This window comes from Ictalurus furcatus, chromosome 5 (assembly GCF_023375685.1).
Source record: "Ictalurus furcatus strain D&B chromosome 5, Billie_1.0, whole genome shotgun sequence".
Taxonomy (NCBI): domain Eukaryota; kingdom Metazoa; phylum Chordata; class Actinopteri; order Siluriformes; family Ictaluridae; genus Ictalurus; species Ictalurus furcatus.
The window spans coordinates 32,302,050-32,314,814 of NC_071259.1; the positions used below are offsets into that span (position 1 = coordinate 32,302,050).

General features: G+C 46.5%; 1 protein-coding gene across 3 annotated transcripts; it reads right to left on the reverse strand.

The window, feature by feature from the left end:
* Positions 1-1,771: 1,771 nt before the first annotated feature.
* tab3 (TGF-beta activated kinase 1 (MAP3K7) binding protein 3) lies at positions 1,772-12,424 on the reverse strand. 3 transcript variants are annotated; one of them, XM_053625965.1, is made up of 7 exons: positions 12,110-12,424; positions 8,765-8,929; positions 6,482-7,535; positions 5,940-6,100; positions 5,341-5,434; positions 3,882-3,956; positions 1,772-2,603 (listed from the first exon to the last, which is right to left on the reverse strand). In XM_053625965.1, exons 2-7 carry the CDS (start codon positions 8,864-8,866, stop codon positions 2,416-2,418), a joined length of 1,674 nt encoding a protein of 557 aa, XP_053481940.1. In that variant the 5' UTR covers positions 8,867-8,929; positions 12,110-12,424; the 3' UTR covers positions 1,772-2,415. The 3 variants fall into 3 exon arrangements, with proteins under 3 accessions (XP_053481940.1, XP_053481938.1, XP_053481941.1); XM_053625963.1 differs by lacking the exon at positions 12,110-12,424 and adding an exon at positions 11,945-12,098; XM_053625966.1 differs by lacking the exons at positions 1,772-2,603; positions 12,110-12,424 and adding an exon at positions 11,945-12,098 and having other exon boundaries at positions 3,592-3,956.
* Positions 12,425-12,765: the final 341 nt, after the last annotated feature.

Consider the following 12,765-nt stretch of genomic DNA (forward strand, 5'->3'; position numbering starts at 1 on the left):
CTCTCCCTCCCACACTCACCATACCTCTCTCCCACACTCACCATACCTCACACCCCTCTCCCCACACCCCTCTCCCTCCCCACACCCCTCTCCCTCCCCACACTGCTCTCCCTCTCCACACCTCTCTCCCTCTCCACACCTCTCTCTCCCACACTCACCATACCTCTCTCCCACACTCACCATACCTCTCTCCCACACTCACCCACACTGCTCTCCCTCCCCACACCTCTCTCTCCCACACTCACCATACCTCTCTCCCACACTCACCATACCTCACACCCCTCTCCCCACACCCCTCTCCCTCCCCACACCCCTCTCCCTCCCCACACCCCTCTCCCTCCCCACACTGCTCTCCCTCTCCACACCTCTCTCCCTCTCCACACCTCTCTCTCCCACACTCACCATACCTCTCTCCCACACTCACCCACACTGCTCTCCCTCCCCACACCTCTCTCTCCCACACTCACCATACCTCTCTCCCACACTCACCATACCTCACACCCCTCTCCCTCCCCACACTCACCATACCTCTCTCCCACACTCACCCACACTGCTCTCCCTCCCCACACCTCTCCCACACTCACCATACCTCTCTCCCACACTCACCATACCTCACACCCCTCTCCCTCCCCACACTGCTCTCCCTCTCCACACCTCTCTCCCTCTCCACACCTCTCTCTCCCACACTCACCATACCTCTCTCCCACACTCACCATACCTCTCTCCCACACTCACCATACCTCACACCCCTCTCCCTACCTGACACCCCTCTCCCTCCCCACACCTCTCTCCCTCTCCATACCTCTCTCCCACACTCACCATACCTCTCTCCCACACTCACCATACCTCTCTCTCCCACACTCACCATACCTCTCTCCCACACTCACCATACCTCTCTCCCACACTCACCTCTCTCTCCCACACTCACCCACACTGCTCTCCCTCCCCACACCTCTCTCTCCCACACTCACCATACCTCTCTCCCACACTCACCATACCTCTCTCTCTCCCACACTCACCATACCTCTCTCTCTCCCACACTCACCATACCTCTCTCTCTCCCACACTCACCATACCTCTCTCCCTCCCACACTCACCATACCTCTCTCCCTCCCCACACCTCTCTCTCCCACACTCACCATACCTCTCTCTCTCCCACACTCACCATACCTCTCTCTCTCCCACACTCACCATACCTCTCTCTCTCCCACACTCACCATACCTCTCTCTCTCCCACACTCACCATACCTCTCTCCCTCCCACACTCACCATACCTCTCTCCCTCCCCACACTGCTCTCCCTCTCTCCCTCCCCACACTGCTCTCCCTCTCTCCCTCCCCACACTGCTCTCCCTCTCTCCCTCCCCACACTGCTCTCCCTCTCTCCCTCCCCACACTGCTCTCCCTCCCTCCCCACACTGCTCTCCCTCCCTCCCCACACTGCTCTCCCTCCCTCCCCACACTGCTCTCCCTCTCCCTCCCTCCCTCTCCACCCCTGTACCTTTGGGAGAGAGAGGTGGGAGAGAGAGAGAGGTGTGGGGAGGGAGAAAGGTTTCTCCCTCCCCACACCTCTCTCTCTCTCTCTCTCTCTCTCTCTCTCTCTCTCTCTCCCCCCCACACCCTTCTCCCCCCCACCCCACACACACACGGAGTTTGATAAAGTAGCTAGCTAACAGCTTGGCTAGCAACAAAAGCAACATACACTGGGATGTAAAACCTCACCATTCAGCTCAATCATCTTTCAGAATCAAGAGCTCAGGCTGCGAGTGTCATCACATAGAATCAACTCCTTTATTAGGTACAGCAACATGATGCATTTGCACAGGAAATAAATCAACACCTTTGAACACAATACAGTATGGCATAATATGCATAAAAGTACCAGGAAGGACAGAAATCATGTGCACTTTTGTCTCTTAGTGTTCTTCAGTCAGCGAGAGGCTCTACACGAGCACATACAGTGTGACGTTCTACAGTGAGACCAACCAGAGCCTGGCTTGTGTCGCTTTACCGTCCAGTCGGCTCGGGTTCCCTTCTACGTGTAAACATGGCTGTCTATTTCTGCCTGGAAAGGTGCCCCCGCCAACCCCCCCCCCCCGGACATTTAATTAAACCACACCCTCCTCAGCTCAAAAGCCGACCGGTCCAGTTTTGTTCGCTTAGGCTCGCCTGATCATTTTTCAGTAGGAAAGAAAAGTCATTCGAACAAGTGCACAGATGAGGGGGCGGGGCCCGATTAAGGCCGGCAGGGGGTGGGGCCTGAATAAGATGAAGAGGGAGGATGGCCTGACGGGGTACACAGATTTGGTCGCGTCTCCCTCAGCAGGACCTGCGAAGGTGCATGATGGGAAAGGAGGTGTGAGGCGAAGGTCGGGGGATGGGCCGTGGGCGGGGCCGTGCTAAAAGGGGTGGAGCTTCAGGTGTAGCGCGGCATCTCGCACTGCTCGCAGCGGTTCAGAGCCGGGTGGTTGAGGAAAGTGCAACTCTCGCAGTTCCACTGAGCGCCCTCGAAGTCCTCGTCACGCTGCGGCGCCGGCTTCGGTCTCGGTGCTGATCCTCCTCCTCCTGCTGCTGCTGCTGCTCCTCCTCCTCCTCCTGCTGCATCTAACATACACAGAGAGACGACCAAGAGTGAGACAGACAAAGACAGACATAAACCAAAGAGACAAAGGAAAAAGACATGGGGACAGAAAGAGAGCCAGACAGTTAAACAGAAAGATAGGCAGAGAGAGAGAGAGAGAGGGACAGAGAGCGCAACCAAGACACACCTACAGGACATTCCTGACTCATCCTCACATCATTCAGCAGTGACGTTCAGGTGCTGAAAAGAGATGCCGCGATGACGAGAAGCCTGTAACGCGATATTGCAGCACTTCACCTCCCGATCTCAGAGTCAGCGGAGGTCAAAGAGAATTAAAGCGAGACAGCGAGCAGGGGAAAGACAGTAAGTGCTAAATCCAGTGAGGGGGGAAATCAATAAGGTATTAAAGGAGCCGAGCGGATGGAGGACGTCTCCTACTGCAGCTCACAGGATGAAGTGCAACAGGTCCTCACTGCAACTGTACACCATCACACGTCCTACTGCTGCTCACACCACAGCTCTGACACGATCACATGTCCTACTGCTGCTCACACCACAGCTCTGACACGTCCTACTGCTGCTCACACCACAGCTCTGACACTAACACACGTCCTCGCTCGAATACGCCATCGTTTCTATAGTAGCGGCTCGTTCACAGGGACGTGTACGTAGACGGATTTTAAAGAGCTTCGACACGATCTGTTTGAGAACAGGGAAGTAACTTGTTCCGCAACATTCTACAACATTAAACGTAACTATAAACGGATAAAAAGTGTGACGTTTCATTCTTCAATTACTAAAAAATAAAAATTTCATAGTTGGCAAAGTGCCGTGGGACAAAAGGATTAAAACATTTCGGGACGTGACGTGACGTGACGGTTCTGCTGCTCCGACTCACCGACCCGTCAGTCATTATTTTCCCTATAACAGCACTTTAACATTTTTTAAATAAAAAGTTTATTAATACCAGCTTATGTTTAAATAAACGTTTTTATAACATAACATCAGGGATGATCCATATTTACATTTAAGTTTAAATTACAACTAGTTTATCATCATCATCATCATCATCATCACATTCAGATTTCCACCGATTCTGATCGGACAAGATGGCCGCCAGTATAACGTTCCGCTGTTTTCTAGATGACAGGAAGCCCCACTGTTTCCTAAACCACATCAGTAAAGAACCGCACGTAGTTCGTGGCTCACAGTCACAGAAAAATGAAAAAGAAAACAAAGTTAGGTAACGTCTTCCGTTACGAGCTAGCTATGTGAGCGGGGGAGATCGTGTAAAAACTCACCTTTTTTGGGCGGGACGACCGGACCGGGCTGGATGTTATCGTAAAAGTTGTTCATGGCTTTAGGGTCGAACTTGCCTGAACAGAACGAGACAAAAAACAGACAGATGATGACATCTTCCGCCCGACATCGCCTTATTCCTCACGTACAGCTAACTGAACACGTTTACATTAACAACCCACTCCACGCTGAGATAACCCGACCCCGACCCCGACCGACTCATCACGGGGCTGAAGCTAGAGAAGTCATATTAAAACAGACTATTAACTATTAACACAAGTGTTCAAGTCATTAAATAAACAAACAAACAAATAAATAAAACCATCCTAAAGCTCGTACACGATCAGGCCGGCGTCTAAGAATAGCGTTAACCTTAAAACCTATTAAGCTAAATAATTAAAACGGGGACATTTCCGTTTACATCGTGGCCACGCACCGAGCGTTTACTCGTCATGGAAAACCGAGAAGGGTGTCAGAGACCGAACTAATTAGAGCTCCATAGAGAACGACATGAAACCAAGCTTCAGCGTTAAATTAGACCGCTGTGGAACGATGCTAGAAATAAAAGAGTTTAAATACAGCAGGACAAACTTTACAGGAAGGAAAGAGAAACGGCTCGGGGAGGAACGCAGTTCGCACAAAAACAACTACAAGGAGACTGTTCTATAAAAGGAAGAGATGTTATGTACAGTAATTATTATTCATAATAATAAAGAGCGCATGTAAACTAATTCATCACGACCATTAAAAAGATTTGTAGAGTCTTAGATCTGGCACATTGTTGTAGGCCTATTTAATCTTTATACCGAGGAGAGAAGAAAAAAAGAGAGAGAGAGAGAGAAAGAAAAACCCTCCGATCTTAACTATACACTATGTTAGCTAGGTCGAAGATACACTCTGAATTTATTCAAGATCGAGACGAGATAAAAGAAGGGGAAGGGGGCGGAGCTTCCACGCTGTGTTAGTATCGGGGCGTTCAAAACACCTCTGCAACCGTCAATCGCTCCAGACTCGCATGTCGATTGGCTCGTCGATTATATTCTGGAAAAATACTATACATGAGATCGATGGAACGAACAAAGTAAGAGCAAGTCGAGCTCGACGGGGACGGGCACGCCAAACAAGTCCTTCTAGTTACCAACGTGTTTACGTGGGGAGGAACGTACTGAAGAAAAACACATTTTTGACCTTGACCCTGTTTGGATCGCCTCCAAAATGTGATCAGTCCACTCGCTGGTTTACGAGAAGCATTCCACAGAGATCCTACAAAACATTTTACCGCTCGACATCTTAAAATGTCTTTTTCCTTTGCAGGGTTCCGGTTTAGATTTTCATCCCCAACTCCCTCAGCCAATGCTGTTGTTGTGTTGTTTTGTTTTTGTTCCCTGGCTTGGCTCTTTAATTAATTATGTGCAACCAAACAATCCAAAAGAATCATCTTCACACTGATTGGGATTTTACCTCGAGACTGCAGCAGGTCCGTCTCCTTCAAGGTGCAATCAATGTCGATCTGAAGCTGTCTGTTCTGCGTCCGGACTCTGGTTATCTCTTCAGGCTGGAACACACACACACACACACACACACACACACACACACTTACTTACTTACTTAAGAGAAACACATGCGCACCATCCCCATCACTCATAACTAAGTCTCTGATTTCTAACACCATCATGAGGAACCTGATATAATGATGGTAAATAATCACATTCTGATGATCTCGCTCTCTCTCACACACACACACACACACACACACACACACACACTCCAAACGACATCCTGATCTTTAACATCATGTGCACATTCATACTGCATTACGTTACAACATATCCGGGATGTGTTTGATAGTCTGAATATTATAATCATTCATTCACAGACTTAAAAATCACTGACCGCACCTTTAATGATGGCGCTACAGCGTTCCGTTACTGTAACCACGACGCTACTGCTTTTAAAGTCAATTACTGCAACGCTGGTGGTGGAAATAAAGTCGAACCTGGACCCCAAGCAGCTCTGGGGTGTGTGTGTGTGTGTGTGTGTGTGTGTGTGTGTGCGCTCACCCGTGGGATGAAGCTGGAGCTGTTGACGCGTCTGAAGCGCCTCTGTAGCGCGTCATACTCCATCTCGTTGACTTCGGCCTTCAGCTGCTCCAGCTTCTGCTTCTCGGCCCGCAGCTCCTTCAGCAGGCGCTCCATCCTCGCGCGCTGGTGCAGCAACAGAGCTACAGGTCACACGGACGACAGGCTCAGATCAGAACCGACCCGAAACAGCACATACGTATACACCGTATAAACCATAAGCACGTGCGAGATCATCCTGATAGTTAGCACGTGTGACCATGCATTAATATACCACGCGCACTCACGTGCAAAGTTACATGGTAAATGACAACAAATGATAAAGAATAGTTTCCCAGTTCTTATACTGTCACACAGTTACAATGTCACACAGCTCTAACCAATTCTCCTGATACTTTGTAACCATGACAACGATAACAATTAACAGTCAAGGCTCACGCCAATATTTACAGTATCTACACGATTTAACTAAATACAGATAAAAGACATTATTGTAGTATTATTAATGACATTAAAGGGTTAACCCTGTGTGTAGGCGTAGTCGTCTGAGCCGGAGCTGGAGCGCCGGGGCATGTGGCTGACGTGGCTGACTCTGCCCCCCGAGGTGGCCGAGATGGGCAGGATGGGAGCGGGAGTGCCGTGTTTCTCGCCCTGATCCACGATGTTCAAGAGCGACTCCGTTTCCACGGGCGGCGACGGTGATCCCGATCCCAGCTGTTGCTGCTGGCCTGGCCCCATTTTAATCTTGATGTAGGCGGAGCTTCCGGCTTGGGGAGAGGAGGCAGGGCGGGGGCGCGCGCCACCCAGGTACACGCCCGGGTGAAAGGAGGTGCCGGGGGGTGGTGCCATGCTAATGGCCCTGGATGGAGAGCTCGGGGAGGGGCTGTTGGGCATGTAGAGCGCCCCCTGCGGAGTGTGGATGGGGGAGTTACTGCGCTGCCGCCCCTCCAGCGTGATCTCGATCTGGTTCTTCATGGAGCCTTTGGTGGGCATGTAGGCCCTGTAGGGGACGTGCTGGTACGTCATGTTGGGCAGGGTAGGAGGGCTGATGGGTAAAAAGACTTGGTGCTGGGGCGAGCTGTAGGGAGACTGGTATGTTGGAGTGCTGTAGGGCGAGGGAGAGTACACGGGCGCTCCGGACGACGCCCAGGGCGAGGGCTGAGGGCTCTGAGAAGGGGAAGGGCGCATAAACAGGTTGTTCCCACTGTTCACATACGCGCCGGGGGGAATCTGAAGTGCCTGAGGGGCAGATGGGATGCTCGAGGACAGCGCCAGCGTGATAGGGGTCATGTAGCGAGCGGGCACGGGGGTGAAGGTGGGCGAAATGCCCTGCACGGCAGGCGGAGGGGTGGGCGTGCTGGCCGAGCGCCCATGGTCGCTCCTGAAGTAGTTGGTGTAGCCGGCGTTGGAGTTGGCGTTGGCATTGCTGCTCTCGGGCGGAGGGAAGCCGCCCACGCTGATGTGCAGCATGCGGTTGCGGCTCAGGTGCACCTCCTCTGGGCTGTGGAACTCCTCGTACAGGTAGCGACTGCTCTCCTGAGCCAGCAGGTGGCAGCACACCTCCAGGTTGTTGTTATTCTGAAGAAGGAGGGAAAAAAAACCCGTCAACGAACGTATAGAAATAAACGACAAACGTGACGCGTCAATTTTTAAATGCTTTTAAATAAAATATAGCGCCTCCAGGACCTCCAGACGCAGCAAAATAATACATAATAGAGCTTAAACGTTTCTCTGCGTAGAGAAAGAAAATCACAAAACCGAATTTCTACGAGCGTTACGTTATCTCGCGTCTGAGATTGCGATGAGCGCAATCCCACGATTCTGTTCAGCAGAGTTAGTTTCTTAATATTGTAAACTCTAATATAAGGCTAGACAATTGACTGAGCACATGTATAAATTTTTTTTTTTTTTTTTTAAAGTTAGATATATTTAATAGTTTTATAATTATAATCATTCATTTGATTAATTTTCTAAGCCATAATATTTCTGTAACAGTTTTAAAGTTATCATGATTAAAATGTGTTTATTATTAATTGTTATACGTTTTATATTGCTAATGCTTTTTTTATTATACATTATGATTCATTTGTATATTTTTAGAACGATATTCGTTTAACTCGATTAGAAATTTCGCATAGTTACACAATGATGAATATTAATTTTGTATTTTAATTATAATTATATAGTATTATTACATCACTAAGAAATCTATTAAACTACAATAAATGTCAAAAATATTTATTCAAAGTGATATAAAAAAAATGTAATTAGTTATTGTTTTTAATAATGATGCATCTTAAATTTCTTATAATAATTATTAATTCAACGTTTGTTTTTTTTAATAACAATTTGTGTCACTTTTTAAAATTAACTTTATTTTTTAAATTATATATCTCTAGCTCTATATCTCTCTCACACACATATACAAAAAAAATTCTAGTTTTAGCATGATCAATATAAGGATATAACTTTTTATAATGATTCATGTTCAATGTATTTATTTTTTTTTAATTATTACCGTTTTATGACAATGATTTATATTTGATCCGGATATGGGTTGGTTTTAAAGCGCTCCATGTCGATGAGTCAGCGTTCTGTAACAGGTATCAGAATTCCAGCTTCTTCCTTCATCTAATCATGAATTATTGACCAGAGAGCAAACATGAGAAAAGGGAACAAAGACTCAGCAGCGGCGGCGGTGGAGGCCGAGGCCGAGGCCAGGTCACGCTCTCTCTCGCTCTCTCTCTCTCTCTCTAGTGCTACGTTCGAGTGCCCGTTTTATTATTTATTCTCCAGAACAAGCTCACCTGCAGAAGGCACTGGGACACGACGTTCTCTGGGATCTCGGGGAAACGCTGCTTCAGGTCTTGCAGGACGTGGTAGTCTAACTGCGGCGCTCCCTGTGCCATGCTGAGCCCACGGCCTTACTGAGCCGCCAGCCACGAGGGCAGCAGCTGCTCTTCTCTCATCACCTGCATGCACACACACACACAACGATCAGTCAGCAATACGGATCAAACACTCTCTCCACACACACACACGCAGCATCTTGATGAAGTGGACTAGAGAAGGCACTGAGCGCGGATGCGAGTAATGGAGCAACGCTGGTGCAGAAATAACAGATGGTGCACAGCGAGAGGCAAAAAAGAGCAGCGACTGATGGAAAAACTGCTGCTCTACAAAAAAAACAAAAAACCAAAAAACCCCTCAAACCCTAAATCATTTTTTTTGTTTTTAAAGCCACACAACTCTGTTAGTACAGAGAACCGAGTTCTAATCTTGCTCTGATTAAATTCAGGGATTCAGGGAACGCTGGATCCAGAACCGTTTTGGAATTAAGCGATCCTGACTGAAGTACAGATTCTCTACTGTTTCTCCATAGGGGAACACGCAGCCTGTTTCTAGAACGTGTGCCCTGACCATCGCACCCATACGTAGTTCTTCAACAAACAGAATTATATAGAATTTTACTGACGACACCCCTGTGCACAAAGAAAGCACCGTGACGACGTGGTGTGTGAAGGTTGGAGTAGAAGGTAGAAGAACTCGAGTGTCCTGCACAGAGCCCTGACCTCATCCCCAATGAACACCTCCAGGATTGACTGGAGCCTCCTCACCAGACAGCGAATCACTAACGCTCGTGTAGCTGAATGAACACAAATCCCCACAGCCACGCCCCAAAATCCAGCCGAAGAGCCTTCCCAAGCCTTAGCGAGTGGAGCACATTATAACAGCAAATAAACCTGGAACGAGACGTTCAACGAGCTCACATGGGTGTGATGATCAGGGGTGCAGATACTTTTGTATGTAGTAATATAACGTAAACGTTTATTTGTGCAAATAACTCACACTTATTGGTTTACTGGAATCTTATTATATTAAATTTGACCGTATTCAAGATATTTTCACTTGCGAAGATGTAATCTCCTTCACGGGCGCGTTTTTGGTGTCGGCTCAGGACTAACCGGTTGAAGAGATTGTTGTGCTGATTATATATATATATAAAATACTGTAACCATAACAACACCCTTAAGCTACTCTCAGCTACCTAACTAGCCTGTTTCGAACGCATTTTAGGGAAGATAGAACGTAAAGAACCGGATGTGATGAAGATTTCAGTGTGAAGTTTCTCTCACGCTGCGCTTCATTCCCACGAGACCTAAAACATCACTTTCCCCAAAGTGTTTCATTCCTCTCGCGTAAACCGCTCTGTCCTGAAGACGTCCGACGTTACGGCGTGACCTCGGACCGTCACGACACGCTCGCACTGGAGACTCCTTCCTCGGATGTTAAGCGCGTCCTTGGAGAAAGCTTCACCGTATCGAGGGACAAGTTACGCGTTACCGAGACTCTGCTCAGTTGTGAGGGGAAATTATTAACCCTCATTTGCAGCGAGATGAAATGATAAAACGCTTAAAAACCCGATTAGTCATACTGCCCTGATTAATACAAGACTTATTGAACATTTAGCGTGAGATAATTCCAACTTGGCTTGGAAATCATTTTCATGTCAAAAATGAAATAAATTAGAGAATATATATATATTTTTTTATTAAATGGGAGCACAGATAACATTATCCACTGAGAGAGAGAGAGAACACCTCTTGATAGGTCAAGCCAAAAGATTAAGTTAATAAAACCACGTTAATCCAATAAAGTGTTTTTGAAGTTATTTTTGTTCTGGTGGCTAATCACGCTTGCTAATGCATCTGACTGAAATGTTAGCTTGTTAGCCATATAGGCACCGAGGAAGCATGACCATATATTCACAGTTATGTCCTCAGATAATGAATTTTCACTGGGAAATTGTCTCACTGCTTATTTTAAATGACTATTTAATAGTTTTGTTTAGAAAGCTGGCGTCGTTTTTCTGATTAATGTGCTGCACTGCAATGCAACGCTATGCCAAGCTATGCAGTTTGGCTAGCAAGTCAAACGTCGTTGTTTTTTTTTAAACACGATACGTGACAATAATTTAAAATCTGACATTTTAAACAAATAGTAAAGACATGCATGAACGTGACAAAAAACAAAACAAAACTGGCCAGCACAATGAAATCCTTATATATTTAGTGTTAACCATCAGATCTCTACCAGTTTAGGAATGGGAATCGATTCAGGCAAAAAAAAATGTGTCGAACACAAGGCTCAGGAAGATCGAGTCGACTCCCAAGGTTTAAAATCGGTCTACATGCCTTATCATTCGTATCACTATCACTGACGTGTATTATCCGTTTTCTATTATGTAGAGTAAATTTTTGGTAGAATTATCATCAAATTTCTTATTTATATACCCCCCGCCCCCTTTAAAAGATCGCATTTCGAGAATATGAGCGCCGAATCGACTCTTAGGAATCGGCGCAAAGGAATCGAACAGCCCCGCTACGGCGTTAGCAACGTCGTGTTTGTTAGCTGACAACAACGCAGCTTCTGCTACAGGTCTAGCTTAGCAGGAAAACGGACACAACATGAAATGTAAACCTCTTAATCACTTCAATGAATCTCATTAGGAGTCAACTGTGTTTATTGAGTTTCGTTAAAGAGCAAGATAGCTGGCTAGCTCGCGAAACCGGAAACAGTGTCGCAAACAACAGGTCACTTGACAGTCGGCAGCTGTAAATAAAACACAGACACGGATAATAAAGACGTAGTGAATAGTGAAGAAAATAAAGAAGCTGACGCGTGAGAAATGCGGTTGTGCTAAACGACGTGAAGGAGTTAGGAGGATAGGATAGTAGTGAGATTTTATAATGGAGGAAATGTTATCGCAGCTGCAGGTAAACGCCTCTTTCTTTCCCGGATTTTGACTCCCAACAAGCGACACGGCAGCGCAGTGTAACACTAAAGCAAGCCGGTATCTAAACCACTTAAACACCATCAGACAGCCACTGAATAAACCTCACTCAGCTCGGTATAAATGAAAGCAAATCAAGCCAAAGTGTCACCCAGTGCCTAAACCCGCGAGCCCATTAGCACACGCTCGGTACCGTGATGCGGCTCCTCGCTGCCATTGAAGTCCAGGGCAGGATTTCGGAGTTTAATTTCTGCTCCACGCGGTTATAAAATCAGTAACAGCACTCTGTAAAATGCTGCGATGCTTCTAAGGCTCCAGCAGGCTACAGGCTAAACTCGCGAAACCCGTTGCTGCTTACCGTATATTTGTTTAGTTTACCCGCAGACCGAGCAGGACATTACTGCCACCAGGCGGCGCGGAGAAGCAGCGCATGTTTTAATCAGCTACACTGCGGTGAGATGGCTGCTTTCAGGTTTCACCATTTTTCAGCTTTGACGTCGAACACGATTCTATTCTACAGAACTCTATTCAATACGATTCTATTCTATTCAACAGAACTCTATTAAAACACAATTCTATTGTACAGAACTCTATTCAACACGATTCTATTCTAACTATTCAACACGATTCAATTGTACAGAACTATTAAACACGATTCTACTCTACAGAACTCTATTCAACACGATTCTATTCTACAGAACTCTATTCAACACGATTCTATTCTAACTATTAAACACGATTCTATTCTACAGAACTCTATTCAACACGATTCTATTCTAACTATTCAACACGATTCTATTCTACAGAACTCTATTCAATACGATTCTATTCTATTCAACAGAACTCTATTCAATACGATTCTATTCTATTCAACAGAACTCTATTAAACACAATTCTATTGTACAGAACTCTATTCGACACGATTCTATTCTACAGAAGTCTATTCAATACTATTCTGTTCTATTCAACAGAACTCTGTTAAACACGATTATGTTCTACAGAACTCTATTCAAT

Excerpts from the sequence above, each read along its gene's own strand:
- tab3 (XM_053625965.1), bottom strand. The coding sequence starts at position 8,866 with ATGGCACAGGGAGCGCCGCAGTTAGACTACCACGTCCTGCAAGACCTG. Across the intron at positions 7,536-8,764 it reads TGTCCCAGTGCCTTCTGCAG|AATAACAACAACCTGGAGGT; the intron begins GTGAGCTTGTTC and ends CTCCTTCTTCAG. Across the intron at positions 2,604-3,881 it reads GGTCGTCCCGCCCAAAAAAG|ATGCAGCAGGAGGAGGAGGA; the intron begins GTGAGTTTTTAC and ends TGTGTATGTTAG.